Raw genomic sequence first — 26,310 nt, 5'->3', positions numbered from 1 at the left:
ACTAATTCAGTTCCCTTTATTTGTTTGAGATGCTAAGCTGGAACGGGTAAATTACATAAATACATCATGTTCATGTCTTTGTACAAAACATTCAACAGACACGGGGACAGTAGTGCGAGGAAAGGCTGAGTGTCTCTGTTGTTAAAGGAGCTCGTGTTGTGTTCGGGCGCAGGTGTGTCGGGAGAGCGTGAGGAACATGAGTTGAGGTTAATCAAAGTGCAGCTCAGGCGGACGTGTCGAACAGCCTCTCAATCATCTCCTCCACCTCCTCCGGTCGATACTTGTGATACTTCTCGGGGTTCTTGGTGAAAGAGATGTTGGCACATCTGGATGAAAAGAGAAAAATGGTCAGTATGAAGGTTTCTGATTGGCCTGCAGGTGTAGTGTTACATACAGTAATTTAAGTTTGTTCTACTGTGTTAAGCTGCTTTTTCTTCTTCGTTGGTGTAGCTACTACAAACAATGGTGACTGAAACTGAGCGGGTCATGTTGGAGCTGATTTGTGTGAAATTACTAAAATGCAGAAACGAGAAAATGCATCAGAGGAGATGCCGTGTACGACGTTTAAACCGGTTGATGCAGAAGGACGAGCCGGAAAAGCATAGGAAATGTGATGCTACCAAGCCGACCAATCACACTTGTTGTGGTTATAATTCAATGCAGAAGTATAAATTGGCCTTAAGTAGTAACAACAAAATTGGGAGTTTGACCTTAAAAAGAACTACAGAAGTGTCGTTACATCTAGATAAAAATATTTCACTCCTGTGGTTCCGTTCTTTTGGACTGAACCAACGAACAAAGAGCTGCAAACAAGAAGTCAAACTGGCTGACAGCAGGTCTTTTATTTATTATTCTTATGAACTGATGAGCATTATTAGTATTATTACTGCAAAGTGGCCGCATGTTATAAATAATAAGGCGTCTTGTACAGAAATTATTCCTATGTGACACACTTTTCAATTACCTGCCAGAGTACACAGTTGATTGATCAGGGAAATGGTTACCAATTTATACAGATCGATCATAAGATCGCTTCCTGAGAAGGATTTATTATTTATCTTTTGAAATCATGTTTAAATGACACATCCAGTTTGAAAAGACACTGGTTCCTTTGCTTTCACACCACAAGTGTGTGAGTTCGATTGACAGCTGTCACACAAGAACTAACAAAACCCAACGAGGCGAACAGGTTAGGCGTGAAAGCATCCAAATACTATTATAAATCTGTGTCGACACAGTATTGAGCGCTCAGAGCCCATCACACAATCACTGTAATTACGTCCATAAAAGAGAAGAGAATAACGCCTTTACACTGAACGTACTGGATGGATTATTATATCGAAGGTAATTACATCTCCCGGCGATTCTTTTGACAGATGAATTAGTTGACATAAGTCAAACCCTCTGGATATGTTTTTCCATCTGCGTCCCTCTCACCTCTGCAGAAAGGCCCTGTAAACATCAGACACCACCTTCTTCTGAGACTGACGGATGAAGTCTCGCTGCTCTTTGTCTGGGATGGCCCAACCCTTCTGGATCTTACACAACTCCTCCAAGCCGTCGTTAAAACCCTGAGAGGCACAGAGAGGAGAAGAGGTCAGATCTGACAGGTTTGTTCTTTCATTTCTGTTTGGATTTTTTTAAAGGGTTTTGTATGTTGAAAGATATTTGATCATGTGGTGCCAAAGTGATCCTGACCTCACCTTGAATTTGTCTTTAATCACTTGTCGCTCTTTGTCTTTCAGCTGGAGGAAGGTAAAACTTTAGTTAAAAAACATATTCTAAGCACAGACACATTCTATGAGTTTTATACAGTATGTTTAAGACCTTAAGATAGGGCTGGACAATAAAACCATAATAATTATCGCAATATAATTCTTTTCAATAACAATATAACAAATATTCAATCAATATTTGACTTTATTCACTTGAATTATACACAAATTAGGACTTATTTTGTGAGGGAAAAGGGACCAAAAAAACGCTTTTACTTTATTTGACTCGTACATATTTGTTGACAAAGATTTTATCATAATTATGTTTTAACTCTGTTGTTTAGCATCTAGTGTTGACCATAATTTAGAGTTTAAACCACAATTAACCATCAGGTTTCTTCCAACTTCCAAATCAGCCTTTAAACTCAAAAGAAATAACGATTTGATACTTATCGTGATAATTATCGATATTGAAAGACATGAAAATCTTTATCGTGATAATATTTTTGGCCATATCGTCCAGCCCCACCTTAAGATAACTTATATTACTGGTCAAGTCCATGTTTTTAGTTTCGTAAAGGTGAAAGAACAAAAAAAAAAAAAAAACTGATTCATCATCTATTTTTTTGTCAATATAGCTGAAATCAACCGTGTCAGTTTAAACATTTGAATCAATAACTTGTGTGTACTAGGGGTGTAACGGTACACAAAAATCCAGGTTCGGTTTATTTTCGGTATAGTACATTTTAGCAAAATTGACGCGTTATACCCGATCACTAGTGAGAAATGTTGACCCGCTGCTTTCGTCTTATCGACTTGTCCGTTGTTGTATTTCACAAGGAAACCGAAGTGTTCCCAAACAGAAGACCTTAACGTGTAGCGCTGAAATTTACGTTTGTTCCACACACAAAACAAGCCTAATATTTAACGTTAAAGACTGCATGTTCCGAACACCCTGTACCAAAACGGTCAGGTACGAATACATGTACCGTTATATCCCTAGTGTGTACACATAGAGCATGTTGAACTAGGTGTTAAAGGCTAATTTCAGTTTTTTTAAACCACGGCCCTGTTTTCACAAAAAGACTAGTAGGTACAGATGGTCTGGGAACATCTCGCCTCTCACAAGATTCCAGAGCAAGAATCATCCTGTAGCGAGACTTCAGTTTCCTGTTAAAACAAAGAGTGTCACAGCAGGAGTCCCTCGTAGGGATCCTTTCCACACAGTGTTTCCTCTAAGTTTTTTTCTCTAGTTGTAATTTTGACAGGCCTTGAAGGAATATGTTGCAGCTGCGAAGCCATCTACTGCACAGACTCCAAAACGTTCTAGACATTTTCAACAGCAGATTTAAAAATACCAAAAATATCTGAAGTGCTGTTTTTACCATCACAAGATAATACAATTCTGACCTTGGTGCCAGGTTGGAAGACGGGCATGTTCCTGTCTGTCAGGTGCTCTGTGACTTTCACCCAGCTACAACAGAAATATACCAGGTCACAATGAGATAACATTATGTGAAGGACAAAAAGGATGTTTGAGTTCATTTTTAACATGCCTACCTGCTCTTGTACATATAGATCTGCTGCTCTATCAGCTCTCTGTATGAAGTCTCAGCCTTCTTCTGAGTCACAGTCACCAGCTGGATCAACTCAGACCTGAAAATATTCACAGGTGAGACTCAAGAGGCCGTACAATACATTTAAATTAGGGCTAGGCAACGGTAAACATTTTAATCACAATTAATCGCACGGTTATGCGCAAATGGAACAATGAATTTAGCTATATACACGAGTGCAATAACATGTGGTTACACTTTAAACAAATAAGGTGCTTTTTACCAGCAGTATTCCCTTTACACAGTAGCAATAAAATATTTCTTCTAAATCTCAACTTATACATTAATGTAATAAGATCAAACAGTAAACCAAAGCTATTTGCCACTGCCAGGGCGATATCTAGCTTGTTGAAACAAGTTAGAGTCCAGAGCCACGATCAGAACATCATAACATAATTGTTTTCTGAACAGGGAGCAGCAGAAACGGTCTGTGTTCAGCAGCAAGTGTCCCTGTGAGAGTGAGGTGAAGCGCTCGCCTCACGCACACGCCCGCCCCCCGCCGAAGTTGAATTGTCTTGAACTTTTTGTACGCGACGCGCAGCACAAATCATTGGAAGAGAGCCTGATCCTCGCTGTTTGTGAGTTTCCAGAATCTGTTGCTGTTCACTAAATCGGACATCAACAGGAGGGAATTCACACGGCAGAGCGTCCCCGCAAAACTAGACGAAGGCCTATCAGGTAAAGTTATGTATAGTTTGAACTGAAGTTAAATAGGCTACATCTGTGTAGCGCACAGAAGCCGTTACCATGGTTACTATCCATAAAGTGCCTGCCGTTTAACTCCCTTTCTGGTCACCAGAGCTCAGAGTGACCCCCGCGGGGCCAAGCGACTACGTAAGACCGACATCTTCCCCAACACTAACCAGCATGCAGTGTGCAACTCTCCACTTCGCTGTGGCGTTTGATCGCTTGTCTTGCTTTTGTTTATCTACGCCTCCCTCCGCTGCTTGTTTGGGTGGTTGACTTGCAGGCTGATCAACATCCCACCCCTCCTGTGACCCAGGGTTTGACTGGATGTGTATTCAAAGCCAGAGAGCAACGGACTTTCAAAATAATAAGTGTTAATGTGCCCACTCCTAATTTAAATATTTATACATTGGCAGAATCACTCAAAAGGACTATCAGTGTTTATTATGCATTTTAATGCATTTTTTTTTACCTTCCATGCAGCCATTGGTTTCCATTCCAATCAATTAATTTAATTTAAAAAAATGGCTTGAGGAGTTTAATTCATCACAGTAAACAAAAAGGTCTCCATTAATTTCTATCAGCACATGAGCTGAATCGTAACGCAACACTAATGTAACTTTGACAAACATGAGTTAGTTTCAAAAGTCTCACAATGAATGGAAACCACTGAAACAACAAAACTCTGAAAGACGAGATGCTCCAGCCTTTTAAGTTAGTCATTATTTTTTGTTTTGTTTTTTTATTAATGGGATGTCAAAATGTTGGAACATAAACTGGGTATTTTTTGACATCACGTAATCACCACCCCTCCGTTTTCCTTTTCCCTCTCACATTGTGTCTTATTAACATTAGTAAATAATTGTTGGTTTATAAACAGTGTCATTTTGTGTATTCTAAAATAAAACAATTCTGGCAGCGTTAGCTCAGTCTGTGGGTCTGGTTCGAGTCTAGCATGGACCACTGGCTAAGGTGCCCCTGAGAAAGGCCCTGAACCCCTAACTACCCCTTTCCCACTGCCCTAATTAGGATGGGAGAACTAAACTTGCAGGCGTTGTACTGTGTATAACTGTATGTGACAATAAAAGCTGATTATTCAATTTTAGTACTTTCTACTTATTTGTCTCAGCTGAGTATTTGTTTATCTTTATAATAGATTCCAATTAGGAAATTTCTAAATAAGCTGGAACCAGTTAGTGTGTTTACTTGATTGATGGCTCAAACTATTAACCTAATATCAAAATTGTTGCCGATTTATTTTCTGTTGACCGTTGATCAACTAATCAATTAACAAATTAATAAAAAAAAAAAAAAAACGTCCTTAAAAGACATTTCTGAAAAAGTCCGGTTACTGTTAAATAAATTAGCACATTCAAAACTAGTTCTTTGTCTCAATTTTGCATTTCTTTTCTTTATAATGGAACCAACAAATCTTTATTGGTTGCAAATAAAAATAGTGATTATAGTTATCTAAGAAAAGAAAAGGATGCTCACTTCTCCAGCGACTTGAGGATGTAGTTGTAGTTGTTGTGCAGGAAAATGGCACTCAGAGCTGAATCCTCGTACACTTTGGATTTGCTGAGCAGGTTGAGCTGCAGGTTCCCCAACACCTTACCTGAGAGGGAAAAGTCATCCATCATTTTCGAAACCAAAAACTGGACATTTTACTGTAAAGAAGCGGTGGTTTCTTCTATACTTACATATGTAAGTACTGAGGAGCCTTTTGTTGAACTCTGAGGTGTAGCTGCTCGCTGACGAACTCGTCTCTGGAGAAAATACAGGAGGTGTTAGCAAGAACAGCATCTATTTTAAATTTACTCAATAACCCACAGTTATGACTTTTACTTTTAATCTTATAACAATTCTTTCATTTTCTCTTTAGATAATGACTCAAGCTCCTCATGACAATAAGTATTAATTAGAGTAAGAGCACATCGTAGTAAGAGTCCTCCTGAATCATTTAGCTGCAGTTATCAAGAATCAGCATGAAAGAATCGAACTCATCAGCAGTGGTGGAAAGTACCTTTACTCAAGTACTGCACTTGAGCACAAGTTTGAGGTAGATGTACTTTACTTACGTTTCTATGTTGTGCTACTTTACACTTCTACTCCAATTCAGAGGAAACTGCACTGAACAAAATTATAAACACAACACGTTTGTTTTTGCCCTCGTTCATTCTTTTATTGTGGCTAGCCTAAAGCCTTTTATTGTGGCCAGCCTAAGGCCTTTTATTGTGGCCAGCCTAAGGCACATCTGTGCTGTCTGATCAGCATCTTGATATGCCACACCTGTGAGGTGGATGGATTATCTTGGCAAAGGAGAAGTGCTCACTAACACATATTTTGACGTTTATAATTTTGTTCAGTGTAAGTACTGCACTACATTTATCAGACAGCTTTAATTACTTTTCAGATCAAGATTTTATACATCAAATGTTGCACTGTTATTGACGTAACAATATACAGTTGTTAAAAATACTGCCTAGACTGTAATGAATCAGGAATAAAAACACAATAATAAATACAACACTTTACTTGTAAACAGTATTTCTACACTGTGTTACTGCTACTTTCTCTTTATTAAGTACTTTTTCCACCGCTGCTCGTCAGGGGCCTACACACACGTCTTTTGCTTACCTCGGGGGTCTAAAGGTATATTGTAAGTGTCCCCCAGTACTAAAAGGGCCAAGGCAAGGCAAAAGAGAAGAGAAAGAGAAAGAGGCACAAGTGCAAAAAGGTTAGAAAAGATCTGTCAGTGCAGAGTTAGCCAAATAAGCAAACAGTCATCAGCCAGGCAGCAAGAGGGTGGAGAGTTTGGAAGAGTTGGTTAATGAAAAGGAGGGAAAGCAAAGCTGCGATCAACAGGGGACGGGAGGGAGCCACAGACCTTCAGATTTACAACCCCCAGATGAGATGGGATTAGATTACAATTCATAACAAATCCAATTTAACTTTCACAAGTGAATAAATCTCTTATTATTACTACATATTACTGGGACTGACGCACAGCCCCTGAATCTGAACACATGCTGGAGACAAAAAGGTGCGTCGCAGAGAGGCTCCCTCTGAAAGAAGAGAAAAGCAATTTGAAGCTGCAGAGAGGGTGAAGGTGAAAACACATCAGAGGAAGTCACAGATACTGAATGAGTGAGGGGAGAAACTAGGAAACCTGTGACGGCGTTGGATTGGTGCCATTCAGACACACAGCTTGTGAGGAAGGGTCCATGTGATCGTTTCTCTCATGGTGCACAAACACAGTGCAGTCTAAGTGCTTGGACAGTGACACGTTTTCCTGTTGAAGCTCTGTACTTCAGCACGTTGGATATAAAATGACACCATGAATATGAGCTTAAAGCAGTATTAAATTATTATTATTAACAAACAAACTGCTCCAGCTTCATTATTTTGTCTTTTACCAGAAGTGGGAATGCCTGGACCTCCTCTGCTTGTGATCACTCTCTGCCTACATTTGATTAAGTACTTACAGAGCAGAAAGAACATGAGAGACTTTCTTCTTCCACAGTCTGGCAAACATCAACCACTCGTACATAGTGGCACTAATTACATCAGTTCTCCTGCACAGCTCTGAGATCTGAGGTCATTTTCACTGTTAACAGTCATGGTGACTGATATGATTCTGTGTTGTTTTATTATTAGGTGTTTATAACAATGAGATCATACAGAAGTTGTCCAAGTGTGGACGATCAAAACATAAGGTCAATAGTTGATATGGCGTTTGGAGTCATGTTTGTGTCACCTGATTAATGTAAGTCTATTATTCTCTCTCTTTTAGCTCTGCTTTTGGTCTCCACCAACTCCTGAGGGAAAAGTCTGGCTCTTTAGCTGCTAAATGCTCCACTATGTTCCCCAGGTAGTCTCTAACTGTGGGTTTTATCAGAGCTTTTTTACAGAAAACAGCTGCCTGCTGCAGCTGGAAATAACACTGCTGAGAGCGCTGAGACTGAAGTTTTCAGTATGTCAAATACATAGATTTCTCTGGTTTTGATTATTAGAAATTGACATAAAACGGTTGCCTTATAAAGCCTACGTACTTATGCAGCACATCATCCTGAAGCAGATGGAATCAAATATGGCCATGATGCCACTCAGAGGATGATGAACACTGCTTAACACAAGACGCAGAGGGGATCACACAAAGCCACTTGAGCGCCACAAAAATACAACTGGTAGCAGAGATGGCGGCAGAAGCATCAACACACGCAAATCCTAAAGCTTGAGAGAGAAGAGAACCGAAGAAGAGGAAGAGGTCCATCTGCAATGGCATTGTCTATCAGCCCAACACTAGTTGCAGCCCTACATTCTACTTAAATTTTAGTTTCTTTCTAAGAAATAGGAAAATGTGGGACCTGTGAAATAAAGTGCTACTAAATGTTCCTCCGGTTAGCTCTAAAAACCTTCTTGGTTGCTTTAACTGTGTACAAAAAAGGTACAGGTAGATTCATTTTGTCATACAGCAGGTTATAGAGTGAAATTGGGTTTGTGACTCCCTTCTGCTACGTAGCAGACAAAATACATTAATACAAAAGCAATTCTGAAACTGGTAAACAGAAGTAAACTACAATCAGTGGAGCATTGCTGAGGATGATTTTTTAAATTAATGCTGATAAGTCTTTAAGCACTTTAACCTTATAGTTTCATTTCCATCTCAACATGTTGGAGGACAGAGCCAGAAAACTAAAACCACATTACAGTCCAAATACTCTCTCTCAAAAGACCTACACACTAATGTAACTTAGTTTAGATCACACGCATCTGGCAAGGACCCCTGCTGACATTAGCACTAAAGGACACAGCATGTCTAGCAGGGCAGCAGGAGGTCTAAGATGGCGAGCGCTAGCTGGGCGTGTTAGTGTGGCTGTACCTTGTGAGGCCAGCATGGCTCCAGCTGTCTCGTGGAAGTCCAGCAGCTGCTGCAGGAACAGGATGGCCTGCAGGAGAGAGAGAGGGCACGGTAAGCATCACGTCAGCTCTTTCATTAAACAGACACGCTCCGCTTGGCGCTGTCAGCCGGTCCCATGGAGACCACCTGGATGCCCGGAGATGGACAAACAGCAAAGTCCTTGTGGAAAGGTGTTGAGTTTGAAGTACAGAGTGAGCAAATAAATCCAGCACAGAAAATAAGTCAGCGTTAGCTTACGTTGCTGGTCAGTTCGTGGACTGTTCCATCCTTGGGCATGTTGTACTCCTTATCGGGATCATTCTGTGGTTAGACAAGAGAGACTTCAGCACATAACTACTGAATGAATGATCCGTGATTTGGTGATTACAGGGTGAGCGTCTTGCCTTGATACTGTCTGCAAACTCCTCCAGAGCTTTGGCTCCTATAGTTTCCATCGAGGTGATGAGTGTAGGCAGCTTGTTCTTGGTGCTTGCTGCTGTTCCCTGGACACAAAGTTAAATGAAAGAGTATTTGTATTTCTCTTACTGCTACAAAAGGTAATGCTGTGTCAAATAATGAGTCTGAACTGAGACCTGCAGCGTGGAGTCAAACTCAGACTTGTTCATTTTCAGGTGTCTGAGGATGGGGAAGATGGTGAGGACGGCTGAGTAGTCATGGCGCATTATGGCTCTGCGAGCTGCAGACACAATGTTGTCTCCCTCCAGCATCAGGTTGTCCAGCGCCTCCTGTGGACACATGAGGTAACAGGAAGCAGATTAAATCTAATGAAACAGATGTGACACATGAGTGCAGGGGAAGCTTAAGAGGCATATTTATTCTCTAACATCCTCCTTCTTCTGTTTCATGAAACAAGTTTGGACAGATGATGACAACCATTTAGCACTCAGAGTCTGAGTGACATGAAAGTGCCTGTCAGCTCACTCTGGTCCATTTCAGTTACCATAAAGGCTTGAATACGTGTGCACTCCAAATTTAGGTGCGGCTAGCTTAATCGCCAACAGAAACACTCAAAGCGGTTCAGACCTTTTGTTGCCTTTTCTACGTCAGCCACAGATGGAGTGAATGTGCTAGGAGACAATTCAGCAGAACAGCGTCTTCAAACGGCGATTATTGCTTCTTTCTCGGACACTTTAAAATGCTACCACACTGCCGACATGTCAACCTAATTGTTTGGTAAAATTTATTCGGTCTTTTGACTTATTAGGGAAAACACCGAAAGTGCTTTTTTTTGCAATTTTTGGCCGATTAATATCGGGATCCGAACATTCGGTGCATCCCTGCAGTAAATGGTTGCTGTTTTTTTTTTCATACAGTAGCTTATATATGCTAATAAACTATTTACATTCTTGGTGTCTGACGTGTTTTGATTTGGGTAAAACGTAAATAAAAGTTACTTTGAGTAAAGGTTTGTTGTCTTTATTACTGTTTGTTATGACGCCAGAGTTGCATAAATGGAAGTATTTTTTTTTTTGTCCAGTATATTTTTTCAAATATTTCACTAGAAGAAATAATAGTATATATTTCATTTTATTTTAACACAGATCTGGGACGTATCATTGGAATATTTATGAGTTTAAATTATAATGAAGCTAAAATCCCTCTATGTTGTAATTTTTTTGATACATTTGGGGTTTTGTGCAAGAATCTGCGCAACATGGAAGTCAAAATAATTACATTTAACAAACCCCCTGAGGCTGATATCTAAATGAAAATCCTTTTAAATCCTTCCAAGCGGATCAATGTTGGATCAGTGTTAAATATTTTGCCACCCTCACATGACAGAGACGATCAGCCTATGCCTTATATTCAAATCAATTTCTCTGTTAGACCTGAATGAGGGAGTCAAATGTCTTCTTCTGGTGGTGCTCAGGGATGATTTCTGCCAGGAGGGCGTACTCGCTCTGGGCCAGCTTGACGAAGGCACTGATACAGTGGATGTAAGAGTCAATCTCGATGTCCAGAACATCATCTTTTCCTGAGAGGCACACGGGGAAAGATCCAGTCAGCCAGCAAAACAAAAAGATTTTCATATGCAAAACAGTTACTGAGTGTGTGGATATATTCAGATGAAGGTGTTTATGCTGCAGGCTGTGACTGTTCTTGTTTGGTAAAAGAATAAATCAGACGTGATAAAGCTGCAGTAGGTGAGACTTTTAACAGCCTGTTCTGTTGGTAATGTTCCTTTTCTTTCCCACATGTTCCCGTCACTCACCTGCAGCGGCCCCGTGCTTCTCGGGCAGGGCGTCAGAGTGGTGTTTGACCCGCAAGTCATGTTCGTAACCTGGTGGGTGAGGTGGGGCAGCAAGGACACAGGCCTAGTCAAACCACCGGGGTCGTGACTAGGCCAGTTGGGGTGGGGGTGCAAACCTAAACCTGGAACATCTGCACCACCACCAGGCACCCAGCAGGAGGGAGGAAGCAGGAGACACCCACTAGAGTCAAGTGGGGTTTGTTTTGTGTGTGTGACTCACATCTAAGTTAGTGAGTGTGTGTTTCTACATGAGAGCAACCAGCTTTAAGAAAAACGTCACAACAGCTTTTGATTCATCGCAGCCCTTAAAAGTTAATGCCATCCTTTCACACTTTGACAATGTTAAATATTTATATTTTGGGGTAATGACTTTCCTGCAACCTGCCTTGTCAAGTTCTTCTTTCCTACGTTTCCCAGAATCCCTTTCAGGAACCCCCTACAGCATATTCCTAAACTTAAATTTAAAGGCGCCCTGTTACATTCAGGGCTTCTCAACAAAACACACTGTGAGAATCCTCGATGTCACAAACATGATGAATTTATTTCCTTCTTCAGAAAACATTTTCAAAATAAATAATTCTGAATGATCATTTTTGCTGGCAGTCTTCTTCTTTCTTGCCTCGGCAGGCACGCTGCTATATTTCTTGGCGCAAAAACTGCACGGGGTACCGTTCATTTTGGGTTCTACATGACTTGAGCAGTCAATTGGTGGATTATTTAATCGACAGAAAAGAAATCAACAGTTTAGACAATGATGTCAAACCTTTTCTGGTTCCAGCTTCTTAAATGTTCTCTTTTTTTATTCATTTATAACTTGAATATCTTTGGGTTTGGAGATTTTGGTTAAGCGAAAAAAGCCGTTTGAAGACGTCACTTTGGACCTGTCTTGTCCATTTTTTCACCATGTTTGACATTTTATAGACTGAACGATTAATCAAACAGAATCGTGACATCAGCTGATAATGAAAACTGTATCGTGTACAATATAAAAATGAATACTTCTGAAGTATTTACATGTAGGTGTAGATCAAAAACTTAACTACTAGCTAGATAAAAGCTCATTATCATAAACTCCTTTAATAAAACACAATAAATCTTGTGGGTGCACTGCATTATGGGTCTTTTGGAATATCTGCCTCTTTTTTTATTAATAAACTCGCTGTATGTATAATGCTGCTGATTATTTCTCCTCGAAGCGACAATAAATTAAAGTGATGAATTTCTTTAAAAGAATTTAAAAATAAAAAGGCTGTTGATTCTGGGGAATCCAATCCAATACTGATGTTCACCATTAATGTTAAAGATTATAAAGTATTTTCTCCATTGCAGTTCAGTGACATTCTGCTGGAAATATGTAATAAGTAATGTTACATTAAATTACATTTTTAACAATGACAAGTGTTTTAGGATGAATGCATTTGCTTTTTATCTCTTAAATATTCGTTTGCCCTCATGTAAGATAAATCCAGCTGTGTTTAGCTGCCTTATTTCATGATTTATTAGATGTAATTCAAACATTACTTAACATCTGCACCATCTTAAAGCTGTTGTGACTGTAGAGAGGAGGTTTATGTTGCTCTGAATGAGAACAGTCAAGCACAACATAACACCTGTACACTGTCAGCAAGGAGGGAGAAAAGACACCGAAGACAAGACCGAGGTGCGTTACCTTCCAAAGGAGTGAGGTTAGAGCCCCCCTTTTTCCCATCCAGCCCATGCTGTGAGTACTGTTTCAGAAGGTTCTGAGCCTTGCGAATGGTCCCTGGTCCCATAAACACAGAGACAGAGTCCAGAGGAGGGGGGGGGCAGCGAGGTCCAGACAGCCAAGAAACAGAAGAAGGAAGAAGAAGAAGGGAGAGCTAGGAAGTGAGTGATGAAACACAGACACCACCACCGAGACAGGCAGCAGAGGTTTGTGTGTGGAGGAGGGCGGGGGGGGGACCACAGCCTAGCACCACCGCTACAGAACAGGTGACCAGGTGAGAGACAGAGCAACTACAGCTACGTCATGATAACACACCAGGGTACGTGTGCTGAGACACACAGTACCCAGGGGTCATGTAAGAGCAGAATAAACAGGTTAGGTCAGTGTAGACACATAACAGCCATCACAATGAATACAAACAAACAGTCATATCCAGCATTAATATCACTAATATTACATATTTTGTTACATGGTTTAGACAGGCATGATCTACTGTACATTAATATTATATATTAAAACACATTATCGTAGTTTGGTTAGTGAGTTAGTAATCATGTAGCACACTTAAAGCTGCATTCATTGATTTTTACCACTTGGGGGCAGAAGAACTCGGCGACAAGCTGAAAAACACGAGTTTTTTATCGCTGTTGTAACGGCTTTAGCAAACTAGAGCCCGAACGGTATGGGACTGTCAAGACCGATACAGATTTTGACAGTTGATATGTGTAGTTATGAGACCTCATCAAGATACTGTGTAATTATGCAATTTAAAAATACATTTATTGGCTGTTATAAACACCAATACTGATTTATCTGCAATTAGCTAATATCAGCCGATAATATCGGCACGCCAATTTATCGGTCGGGCTCTATAGCCAACATTTGTTTATTTACACATGCAGCAAACACAAAGCAACAAACCCAATAGTTCTCTTTAAGCTCTGGTTTGGTCTCTACCAGCCACATTTTCTGTGGCCTCGGCTCCCCTGTACCGTGATGCGGCAATGTCTTTCCTACGCAAACCTTAGAGGAGAAACCTAAACATTATTTTTTACTGGTTACCCAGCAGCGCGTTGCATCTTCAAAAAAGGTACTTTCTGAGATCCAGATGTTTACCGTCAACATTTAAATTAGGGCTGAGCAAAAATATCTAATTGGTATTATTTTATCTGATATTGCGATATTAGAGGGAATCATGATTTTTACATCATCATTCTCATTGAAAAACATATTCAAATGATTATGGTGCGATTTCTTTCTTTGCATCGCGACAATATTTCATTTAAATTGGTATTTTGACACACATTCTGCCTTGAGCAAATATTGCATCTCCTGCGGTTTGATATTGCGATTTCGTTCAAATTTTTATTAATTGTTCAGCCCTAATATAAATCCAACATTCCCACCCACTGTGCCAGCAGGCCCCGGCAGTGGGCAGCACAGTCTGTATAAAAACCCTTTAAATGTTGGTTTTGTCCCAGGCTAACATTTACTCATTCTAGGCAAGCAGAAGACAGCTGTAACACCAACTAAACAGGCTGCTGCTGAGACCCAACCAGACATTAAATGTTCGGTAAAAACCAAATTCTGGAGCTGAAAGAGGCTAAAAAGCCTTGAATTCCTGGGTTAATCACTGCAAACTCTTTTACATTACAAGTAGTAATCTGATCCACTGTTAATACATAATAATGTATTAATTAGTGGAGCTTGAACCCAGATTACAAAAATCTTCTTTTAAAGCAGGTCCATCTGTCCTCACTCTTTACTGCCACAAAACCTCTCAAGTGTTCTAATTTTCTAATTTTTTCAACACAAGCAATAACAAGACCAAGCTGTGAGTGCATGTTGATGAAGTTACTGCAAGCAGCGCCGTCAACGAAAGAATATATAACATTTTAAAAAGCCTGTTTCAGAATTTAAACAGATTTGTGCCAGAGGAACCAGAACATCAGTTGTTTCATGCTGGTAAAGTGTGTGTTTTACAAAATACTAATATAAAAGACCCACACAGCTATTTATCTCTACATCTCTACTGAAAACAACCGACTACATCTCTCCACAGAACAAATAAACGTCTGCCGTCTTTAATGGTCCTACTTCTCACTGCTTCAGCAAACTCATGCTGTCACTTATTTGCCGTTAAATGTGACATCCGACGGACAGAAGCAAGCACGAGGCACACACTAAAGGTTTCCGTTTACCTGGGATGTAGACTGTCATCACAACACAGGGATTATAAAAGAGGAAAGGATGAAGGATTAGTTAGAGCTGACTGTAAATCACAGGGCAACACAGTGTGTGTGTGTGTGTGTGAGTAGGACAATTAGAGCGACACTTGAAACTGAATATATGGCTGGATGGAAATCTAAATCACACAGTGTTAATGTACTGAAGATGGGGATTTCTGTGTGCTTCTGTAATTTAATATAAACGTTATGCTGAATCATGCTTCTTTGTTAGAGGAATCTATAAAAGGGGGCTTGCTTATATTGGAGTGTGATTACAGACTGAAGTGGAGCGATAAGCCACGTCTGCTGCTGACCTGGTCTCTTGGGAGCCTTTTTGGTGGGCGTGTCCTTGCGTTTGGTTTGGACGGCGGGCGAGTAGAGGATCCCAGAGGAGGCGCTGTTCTTGCGGAAGTGATCCTTCAGGCCTTTGATGGAGCGATCCAGCTGGCTGGACCGGATCTGGAAGTAGACGTTCATGAAATCTGCAGGGGAGAGAGGAGAGTTAGCACAACAGCGCTGGTTCAAAGATAAGGCGGGTTTTATTCTATGCCCCAAACCTACTGGTTTCTACTGAAGACCTTTAAACACAGCTCACAAAAATATAGTTTATTTTTAAACAGTTTAAAAGTAATTTCCCAAAACAGCTGGTCACCGTAGTTTTTAAATTTCTGTGTGGAGTTTGCATGTTTTCCCCGTTTTTGTGTGGGTTTCCTCTGTGTGGTGGATTCCTCCCCCGCCATCAAAACCATGCGTGCCCACCACCAGCTTAGAGGAGACGTTGGATCCCGGGGCCCGGGGGGCCGCACAGTAGCTATCCACTGCTTGAAATGGGTTAACTTCTTGCATTGTAGCTACTTACAATGGGTTAAATGCAGAGAAAAGAGAATTTCACTAGACGCTGGACTGTGTATGATTGTGTATTTGACAATAAACTTGATTTGATTTGCTGGGGACTATTTTCAGCGGCGGATGAATCTGCATGTGGCGCTCTAGTGAGTATTTGGGGCAGCAGGACGGTGTATGTGGGACTGAGTCTTAATAAACTACAGTGTTTGTGTTCATGGTGATGAAAGAACACGTCACAGGGCAGCAGTGAGGCTCACTGATGTGTTTTTAATAGTTTTTAGACACCAACGGAGCTCTGTGGCTCCGAGGAAGAAGAGATATCAGGCTGTGATATAAACACAGCCCTTATCAGTGGATACTCTCATTGTTGGTTTTGGTATTTTAAGGGGACTTGTTGACAATATAGAATATTGCCTGGGGTGGAAATCATCAAGAGAGCTGCCTGTGAAGGTTCTCAGTCTTCCAGGTCATAGTTATCCAACGAAGGTTAAAGAAGAAAGACGTTTCGTCCCTCATCCAAAGGACTTCTGTTCTGGCTGGCAGGTAGGGAAACTCAGCTATTTAACCTCAGTGGGGTCGTTTGCCAGGATCGTGGATACCGCTGGTTCGTTAGTGTTCCTGGCTGGCGTAACGACAGTCGTTATGGTCGTTAGGACTACCCAAGGCCAAGACTGAACGACCATCGTTGGCGTCTTCATATGAGGCCAATAGGTTACATTTGTTGAGTTTCCTGGGAAGTGATGAAAGGACAGCATTGTAAATGGGGGATAAGTGGTGGCGTAGACCCCCTCCCCTGTTCAGCGATGGTCGGGTGTAGATGGCTTCCTTGACACCTCTTTCAAACCACCCATCTTCTCCGTCTCAAACGAGTGTCCTCTGTCCTTCAGATGTAAGTAGACTGCAGAGTCTTGACCTGAGGAGTTGGCCCTTCTGTGTTGAGCCATGCGTTTGTGTAGTGGTTGTTTAGTCTCCCCAATATACAGGTCTGTGCATTCCTAACTGCATTGGACCGCATACACTAGATTGCTTTTCTTGTGTTTGGGTGTGCGGTCTTTGGGGTGGACCAGCATCTGTCTTAGTGTGTTCTTGGGTTTAAAAAACACAGGGATGTTTGTTGAAAATCCTCCTGAGTTTCTCTGATACTCCAGACACGTATGGAATCACAATGTTGTTGCGTTTGACCTTCTTCTCCTCCTCCCCTGTAGTTTTGTTCTTCTTGGATCTTGTGGCTGTTTTCACAAAGGTCCATTTAGGGTATCCACAGGCTGTAAGTGCCCCCTTCAGGTGGTTCTGTTCCTTCTCTCTGGCTTGGGCGCTTGTTGGTATGTTGTCCACTCTCATGACCCCTAGCTTCTGCTGCAGTGGGTGGTGGGAATTGAAGAGTAGGTACTCGTCTGTGTGTGTGGGTTTTCTTTAAACACCAACTTGCAGGCTCCTGTCCTCTTCAGTGTGTACAGCGCCGTCCAAGAAGGCCAAACAATCGAGAGCGGTGATCGTTCAGTCTTGGCCTCGGGTAATCCTAACGACCATAACAACTGTCGTTACCACAGCCAGGAACACTAATGAACCAGCAGTACCAACGATCATGGCAAACAACCCCACTGAGGTTAAATAGCTTAGTTTCCCTACCAATCAGTCAGAAATTTAGAAGTCCTTTGGATGAGGGCCGAAATATTTAAAGTGATTTAAAGTGGCCACATGCAGCAGAATTTTTTGTTAATCATTACTTTACACTTATTCTATATTCTACTCGTTTTATATTCTGATATGTTATTTGATGATGTGCATTTTTATGCAGCATCTTCTGAGACTCACAGACTCTTCTGAGAGATTTATTTCATGTTGCACCATGATGCAAAATGTAATGAATCAGACGCTGATTACATCTTGCCAAAGGTTTATAAACACGATCTACCCACGATCATTACTGTCTAACTGACAGAGATGATCAGAAGCTGGCGTTGCTATAAAACACACGACTCACTCGGGAACATGAAATTCATCTCCACCTCATGTCAACTGAGAGCTACAGATATTGGTATGATGAATCCTAATAACTTGGATGATCCTGGCTTTCAACTCGACACGTCAAACACTAAATGAGTGTTCCTGTCTTCCTGCCAAGACACTGCAGATGAAAAGTAGCTAGTAGCTAAACGTGGTCCAAAGCATCTCTTCTCTTTGTAGACCATCCCTGACAAATACAAGATGTGATGAAACTGAAATTACTCTCCTCAGTATACACTTGTTAACACACTTCTTTTATACAGTCTAAGCACTAAACATGCTTCATGCTACAAGTTAGCAACAAATCCAATGCATGCTCCGACACTTCTGCTACGAAAATGTGACTTTCAGCCTGTGACTGTGTTGCTGTTAACATTCACATGTTCATAAGTGTGTCCATAAACAACCAGAGGAGCTGCTGTGTTTAGCCAGATCCCCTCCAAGTGAAGCAGACACTACCCTCCCTGCCCACAATAGGAAACCCACAGTCCTGTGTAATTGCTGCATTCAGACCAACCGCAAATTTTTGTCTCGCGACGCTTTCCTCGCATGAGTACATTCCAAAAGTGTTCACACACAACGCGAGAAGGCGATTTTAACACGATAAGGTGAATAAACACAACTCGCCATTAATACAGCTGTATGAACCCAAAGTAAACATTTTGCTGTGATATTAAATAGCAATAAACGGATCAAACTGATGCCAAAATAACTACAACATGATGCAGATTTGTTAAACATATGAATTCATGCTTTGTCAGGTCTGCCAGCAAGACAACAACTTCTAAAATGTTTGTTTTCTGAATGGAGTTTGGATCGATCAGGGCTGTGCTAAATAACTTGGTCACAGTAAAGTACAATGATAGCCTGAATAAAGTTACAGGTGCTGGTCATATAATTACAATATCATCAAAAAGTTGATTTATTTCAGTAATTCCATTCAAAAAGTGAAACTTGGATATTATATTCATTCATTCATTCCACACAGACTGATATATTTCAAATGTTTATTTCATTTAATTGTGATGATTAAAACTGACAACTAATGAAAATCCCAAATTCAGTATCTCAGAAAATTAGAATATCACTTAAGACCAATACAAAAAAAGGACTTTTAGAAATGTTGGCCAACTGAAAAGTATAAACATGAAAAGTATGAGCATGTACAGCACTCAATACTTAGTTGGGGCTCCTTTTGCCTGAATTACTGCAGCAATGCGGCGTGGCATGGAGTCGATCAGTCTGTGGCACTGCTCAGGTGTTATGAGAGCCCAGGTTGCTCTGATAGTGGCCTTCAGCTCTTCTGCATTGTTGGGTCTGGCGTATCGCATCTTCCTCTTCACAATACCCCATAGATTTTCTATAGGGTTATGGTCAGGCGAGTTTTCTGGCCAATTAAGAACAGGGATACCATGGTCCTTAAACCAGGTACTGGTAGCTTTGGCACTGTGTGCAGGTGCCAAGTCCTGTTGGAAAATGAAATCTGCATCTCCATAAAGTTGGTCAGCAGCAGGAAGCATGAAGTGCTCTAAAACTTCCTGGTAGACGGCTGCGTTGACCCTGGACCTCAGAAAACACAGTGGACCAACACCAGCAGATGACATGGCACCCAAACCATCACTGACTGTGGAAACTTCACACTGGACTTCAAGCAACGTGGATTCTGTGCCTCTCCTCTCTTCCTCCAGACTCTGGGACCTTGATTTCCAAAGGAAATGCAACATTTCCTTTCATCAGAACATAACTTTGGACCACTCAGCAGCAGTCCAGTCCTTTTTGTCTTTAGCCCAGACGAGACGCTTCTGACACTGTGTCTTGTTCAAGAGTGGCTTGACACAAGGAATGCGACAGCTGAAACCCATGTCTTGCATACGTCTGTGCGTGGTGGTTCTTGAAGCACTGACTCCAGCTGCAGTCCACTCTTTGTGAATCTCCCCCACATTTTTGAATGGGTTTTGTTTCACAATCCTCTCCAGGGTGCGGTTATCCCTATTGCTTATACACTTTTTTCTACCACATCTTTTCCTTCCCTTCGCCTCTCTATTAATGTGCTTGGACACAGAGCTCTGTGAACAGCCAGCCTCTTTAGCAATGACCTTTTGTGTCTTGCCCTCCTTGTGCAAGGTGTCAATGGTCGTCTTTTGGACAGCTGTCAAGTCAGCAGTCTTCCCCATGATTGTATAGCCTACAGAACTAGACTGAGAGACCATTTAAAGGCCTTTGCAGGTGTTTTGAGTTAATTAGCTAATTAGAGTGTGGCACCAGGTGTCTTCAATATTGAACCTTTTCACAATATTCTAATTTTCTGAGATACTGATTTTGGGGTTTTCATTAGTTGTCAGTTATAATCATCAAAATTAAAAGGAATGAACACTTGAAATATATCAGTCTGTGTGGAATGAATGTATACATTATACAAGTTTCACTTTTTGAATGGAATAACTGAAATAAATCAACTTTTTGATGATATTCTAATTATATGACCAGCACCTGTATAGACATGTTTTCTGAACTCACCAGGTAGTTCAACCTCCTCGCTTTCTTTTCTCCAAGTAATGTCCAGTTTTGTCCGTTTTTTATATAAATATGAAGTCGTACGACGCTAACAACACTGGAACCGGATGTGCACGGAAACTAGCTACTGAGAAGCTCCAGTGACGATAAAAACGTAGAAATCCCAAAAACTAAAGTAAAAAGCTAATTTAATAAAAGCAGTTAACTAGTTAACTCTGAGCTTCTCCCGTGAGCAAACGCGTAGTTGTCAGAGCAGAATCCGACCGACTATGGGTCTTTATTTCTCCAACAGTTGCAGCGCTGCTCCTCTCCCCGAAGTTCAGCAGCTCTCAGCCAGCCAGCCAGCAGATTTTCAATTCCCCGCTCAGCCCGGCCCTCTCGACTTAGCGTCATGCGACTTCTGACTTCTTCTTCCTTCGCGTTGCCTTCCGCGTCGCCTGCCCCGCCCCCTTCGTGCCGCCCGACAGGAAATCGCGGCTCTATATATCTTTGCTTTGACTTTGTATAAAAACTCACCGCCCCGAACGCTCGCTTCGCTTTTGGTCTGAAAGCACCATTGGAGGCAATCTTAGCCTTACGATCAGACATGAGTCTGCTGTGAGGATGCTAACAGGCTGCTAAACACTACATACTTTACCATATTAACTGATGTCACATGTATCATCAGCATGTTATCTCTAATATATAACATTAATGTTACCATGCTAACTATAAGCAACATTAGCTCAAAGCAGCCTTTAAAGGTTTTTTGCAAGCTGCATTACGTCTATGAGATACAACTGCCTCAAACAAACAGTGATGATCCTAAGGCTGAGCAATAAATAATGTCAATAACAATATAAAAAATGTTCCATAAATGTTTAATAAATGTTTGATTTAATTAATTTGAATAACGAATATTTTTTGTTTAATTTTTCTAGGAAGATATTTATTTTGTTTATTTAAATATTATTTATTTTATCATAGTTGTTTTAAATGTTCTACCACAGATTTGTTAAGTGATCCAGTGTTTGGCATCAAGTTTTTGTTCTGACCATAAAGAAAAGTTTAAAACCACAATTAACCATCTGCTTTCTTCTACTTTCACTCAGGAGCAAAAATCAGCCTTTAAACTTTAAAAAAAAATTCATATCATTGTATATCGATAATTATCAGGGTAAATTATCAGGTCAGTATTTCTTTTTAATCGTGATAACATTTCAGGACGTATCGCCCAGCACTAGATGATCGTGTCTCAGATTCGATCTTAGATTAGAGGCCTAAAGAGGTAAAACTATCCGGTATGTCATGAGAAAAGCAAAGACTGAGAAAAGTAAAATCCTAATTTTGTAGCAGTACATTTCATTCTTGCCACTGACTCTGACATCCAGGACTTGATCGGACTCCTGCCCATTTGTGATTGATGAGGTTAAGAGCTACATTGAGGAAGTGACCCGTTAAAATAGCTGCATGTGGAAGCCTCTAGGATCGGTGCTGTATTGATAATGCTGGGAGTTAATAGTGTATGCAACACATCACACCTCAACAGTGCAATTGTAGAATAGATGCACACTAATTCGACCGCCTGAATCTCTGTGTGAGACGTGCAATACAGGAACGCTAATAGAGGATAAGGAGAAAGCTAGGAAAGGTAGAAGAGGAGCACAGCGGGAAATAAAAGCACCACACAGGCTACGACTAACAAATAAAGCCGTACCCTGGTTGCGTCCGTATTCCACCAGCCAGCCGGCGATGCAGATGATGTCTTGGAGCACGGCCTCAGGCAGGTGTTCGAGCACCACGTCCTCCTGGACCTCCAGCTCGTCGTCGACACTGATGGCGTCCAGGATGAGGACGGGGGGAACGGGTTTACTGTAGCGGGTCAGGAGGCTGCGGAACTCAGCTTCCAGCAGTTCTTTACCCTTCTCAAAGCGAGCTTTCTGCAGAGAAACAACAACCTTTTGTCTGTTTTGCATTTTGTTTTCTTACACATAAAATTATTTACCCCGACACATCTTTTGATATTTAAAACTAGCTGGTTGTTCTTGAAATGACTCAGGAACAGTTTGACATTGAGAATAATACTTACTCTCTTTATTGAGTTAGATGAGAAGATTGATACCACTGTCTATTAAATATTAAGATGGAGCCACCAGCAGCCAGTTAGCTTAGCTCAGCTTATCTTAAAGACTGGACACAAATGTAAAAAGCTAGCCCGACTCTGTCCAAAGGTAACAAAAGTAAACTAAAGTAGGTAACACATTATATCATGTTTGCTTAATCTATACAAAAACCAAAGTATGAAAACAACAAGTTTTACAGAGGCCTATACGCCAGACTATTTCCTGGCCTTTCATTGTTCATTGTGCTCAGACTTGCTACCGGATGCTGGCTACAGCTTCGTACAGACATGAGCGTGGTCTCAATCTTCTGACTCTGCATTTCCCAAAATGTCGAGCTATTCCTTTAAGAGAGAGTACATGAATATAAAGAGTAAATACTATACCACTGTGTTGAGTTCGGGGCTGTCAGGGTTGTTATCTTGAAAATATTCCACAGCTTTCTGAATCTTCGCAATACAAGCAAGATACTCATCCAGTCTGCCGGTCGGCCTGAAACAGAAAGATCCAAAATTATCACACGTCTAACGTTTTCTACCTCTGTTCACAATCCATCGACCCATCAGGCCAAAGTCTCACCCCTCTCTGATGATCCTGTCGGTGTCTTTGGCCACGTGGTAGTAGCTGATGACGTGATCCATGCAGGACAGGGTCTTGTCCACGTTCTCCTGCAGACGCTGCAGATTCTCTGTCTGTTTGTGGACTGGGATGATGGAGTTCTCCAGCTGCATCAGGCGGCTCTCGAACGAAGACAGGATGGAGACCTTTCAGGACGAGAATGAACAACACAGGTCAAAAATGGACACGGGCATTAATCTGCTGCAGTAACTCCTCCACAAGAAGTCTGAGAAGAATAAAGACACAACCGAACATCTCATCTCTGTTTTCTTAACACATAATACGAAGATGACATGTGGTATTGCATGAGGAAAGGGAGGCAATAATTTAAGCACTATCAGGTTAGATGGTGGCCGAGTGTCTGAACGCTTGGTGCGGATGTAGAGTTGTATGTCGTCTGCATAGCAGTGAAAGTTGAGGCCATGTTGATGAAATTTATGTAAGAGGGAGACAGTAAATAATGAACAGCAATGGTCCAAGAACTGATAATAAGTCCTAGGGAGACACCATGAGAAAGGGGAAAGGAGGGAGACCTAAAGCTGCTAATGGAAACAAACTGATATCTTTCTAGATTTTAAACCATAAGAGTGGAGTGTCAGTAACACCAAATCTGACTTAAAAATGTGTACTGAGACCAAAGGTGTCACTTTGTGTTGAAAAGTGGTGGGGACATCATGGCTCAGATAAGGGATGTGACAACAATACACTTGAGACGTGACGATGCACAATATTGGGTTGAGAAATATTCAACGTTGCAATAGAATACTGAGCATTAAACACTTAATCTCCTGCACAAATGTATGGTGGAAATGTCTTTATTTAAATAAAAGGACACATAAAATTCAGGTGGCAGGTCAATCAGTTACCTTTTTTTGGACAATTCACATTTGTTTCTTCTATATTTAAATTGCACTGCATGTTTTTTCTTATTGTGCAGATAAAACCTTTCTCAAAGCATTTACTTCCTTTGTTGGTTTCTTGTTGCAAGCTATTTGTTCAGAACATATTTGACTATTGCTTTGTCCCCAGTTTAAATGAAACTGTCAATCTAGTCCAGGTTTGAATGGTCTCAAATTGTTAGATTAGGCGTGTGTGTGTTTTCATCTCACCATGCCCTTGGTCAGCTGATCACTCTTCTCCAGGTTTTCTCTGATGAATGACAGCGTCTCCTGCTCCTGCAACATCACACACAAACGACTCACTTCTCTCATGAGGGACATTTTATGTGTCAATAATTAAACATTTAAATAAACAAATTAAGACAATTTTCTAAGTATTTTTAAAACAAGGCTCGTTTGTGGCGCTTCCTTCCTCCCCGAGCCATGTCTGACCTGCTTCAGTTTCTCCTCTATCTCCCGCTTCCTGGCGGACGCATCCTCGGTAGGAATCATCCTGGAGGTAATTCCCATCAAAGGACGGTCACCAGTGATTTAAAACAGACCAGCAGGTCGATTTAGATGATAAAAAAAAGGAAAACGGCAACAAGCAGAAGCTACTGTTGTGTTTAGCTACAAGCAACGAGGTCAAGCTAGGCGGGTTAGCGGTTAGAAGGCACATATTTCCGGTTGGACTTTCAAAATAAAACGACTAGAACTTATCTGCGGTGACATTTCTGTCCAGTTTTCATTGCTGTCCGAAGATGCGCTGTTTGGCTTTTATGGTGGCTGCATTTTAGAACAAAAACAAAATTATATCATACATATTTTTGTTATATTAGCAAGACAGCAGTACATTCTCAAAAGTTAAATTTGTAACCACAAAAGTTTTATCAATGAAATGAAACAAACCCCAAAGCCTTTGAAGTTTGAAGTCTTAATTGCCTCAACTGCTGATTATGTGTATTATTTTTTTTTTTTAAATGTTGTTGACAACTTAACCCCTGGTCTATATATGTACATTAAATATTTAATAAAAATATAATAATAAAATATCTATTTTTTAAAATAAATGACCAGGAGGTTACAACTAATAACCCACTCGCTGGTTTCTTCCTTCAAGATGTTTAACTACTAATCTGTGATACTAAAAAGTCAAATGAACTTCGAGATAAATCTAGTAAAGCTCATATGCAGTTACCTCATACTTATTACTTACCAGTAACTTCAATTGTTATATGTTTTAGAGATACATGTCGTATGTGCTTTGGTGGGTTACGTTCGTCTCCAAATTTACCTCTAAATAAAACATTTACTACATTTATTTGAATGAAAATGAACAGGCTTTATTTTGAAAGTAACATCTCTCAGGTTCCGGTACGCATGTGAACTTGACACCGTCAACAAGGCGAGGCTCCTTTTCCGTGACCGCCCGGTGATCCTGGGAGTGTTTGGAACAACAGTCACGCCATGTTTTTCGTGTTTAATAACATTATAATCTTGTTTGCATACTTATTGTGACGTTAACAGTCGAGGTCATTCATACCGGCCAAACACGGTAACCGATAACCAGGCCAACCGCTAGTACGTTACATGCAGTGACACAAACAAACCGCAGGGGGTCGCTGAAGGACCAAAACATTCACACCCAAAGTGTTCAATATTAAATAAATAAAATATTAAAATATTAAGTATACAACCAAGTGAGTAAATACTGATGAACTGTAAACAGTGAAATAATCCTATAATGATTTTTAAACTCAGCATTAAATGTTTCTTCCCCCATCTTATTATCTATAAATCTGAAGAGGTGGAAAGACGAGGCCACTGGATGCCTGGTAACAGATTTCCAAAACATTTAATGCATCATAAAGCATGTTTTATCCACACGGTAGAATAATTAATTCCCTACCGCTGGGCGGTAGTTTATGGCAATTATTTTCTTGATTAATCGGCTGGTATAAAAAGTAGTTATAAATTACCGCAGCCCAAAGGTGATGTTTTCAAATTGCTTGTTTTGTCCGACCAACGCTCCAAAACCCCAAATGTATCCAGATCCTCACAATTGAGAAGCTGGAACAAGCATATGTTTGTGGTTTGTGCTTGAATAAATGACTAAAACAATTAATCAATTATGTAAATAGTTGTGTTGCAGCTCTGTGCTGTCAAAAGGTTAAAAGGCATCAGTCTTCCGTTAACTTACTGAACAGTATTATAAACGCAGCACT

At 40.7% G+C, this 26,310-nt stretch overlaps 1 protein-coding gene across 7 annotated transcripts; it reads right to left on the bottom strand.

The window, feature by feature from the left end:
• exoc7 (exocyst complex component 7) lies at positions 1 to 24,755 on the bottom strand. Of its 7 annotated transcripts, XM_038735328.1 has the most exons (21): positions 24,539 to 24,616; positions 24,317 to 24,382; positions 23,169 to 23,353; positions 22,976 to 23,081; positions 22,187 to 22,409; positions 15,438 to 15,605; positions 15,097 to 15,108; positions 12,860 to 12,952; positions 11,152 to 11,220; positions 10,769 to 10,914; positions 9,512 to 9,664; positions 9,323 to 9,421; positions 9,177 to 9,239; positions 8,901 to 8,967; positions 5,719 to 5,784; positions 5,513 to 5,633; positions 3,276 to 3,371; positions 3,126 to 3,189; positions 1,704 to 1,745; positions 1,438 to 1,571; positions 1 to 326 (listed from the first exon to the last, which is right to left on the bottom strand). In XM_038735328.1, exons 1-21 carry the CDS (start codon positions 24,614 to 24,616, stop codon positions 224 to 226), a joined length of 2,154 nt encoding a protein of 717 aa, XP_038591256.1. In that variant the 3' UTR covers positions 1 to 223. The 7 variants fall into 7 exon arrangements, with proteins under 7 accessions (XP_038591256.1, XP_038591258.1, XP_038591260.1 ...); XM_038735330.1 differs by lacking the exon at positions 11,152 to 11,220 and having other exon boundaries at positions 224 to 326; positions 24,539 to 24,755; XM_038735332.1 differs by lacking the exon at positions 12,860 to 12,952 and having other exon boundaries at positions 224 to 326; positions 24,539 to 24,755.
• Between the last annotated feature and the right edge of the window lie 1,555 nt (positions 24,756 to 26,310).

This window comes from Micropterus salmoides, unplaced genomic scaffold (genome assembly GCF_014851395.1).
Source record: "Micropterus salmoides isolate LMB-PRFRI ecotype aquatic unplaced genomic scaffold, ASM1485139v1 Ms_hic_scaffold_21, whole genome shotgun sequence".
Classification (NCBI taxonomy): Eukaryota; Metazoa; Chordata; class Actinopteri; order Centrarchiformes; family Centrarchidae; genus Micropterus; species Micropterus salmoides.
Note: the sequence above shows the minus strand (reverse complement) of the source record. Positions and strands in the feature narration are given on the sequence as shown.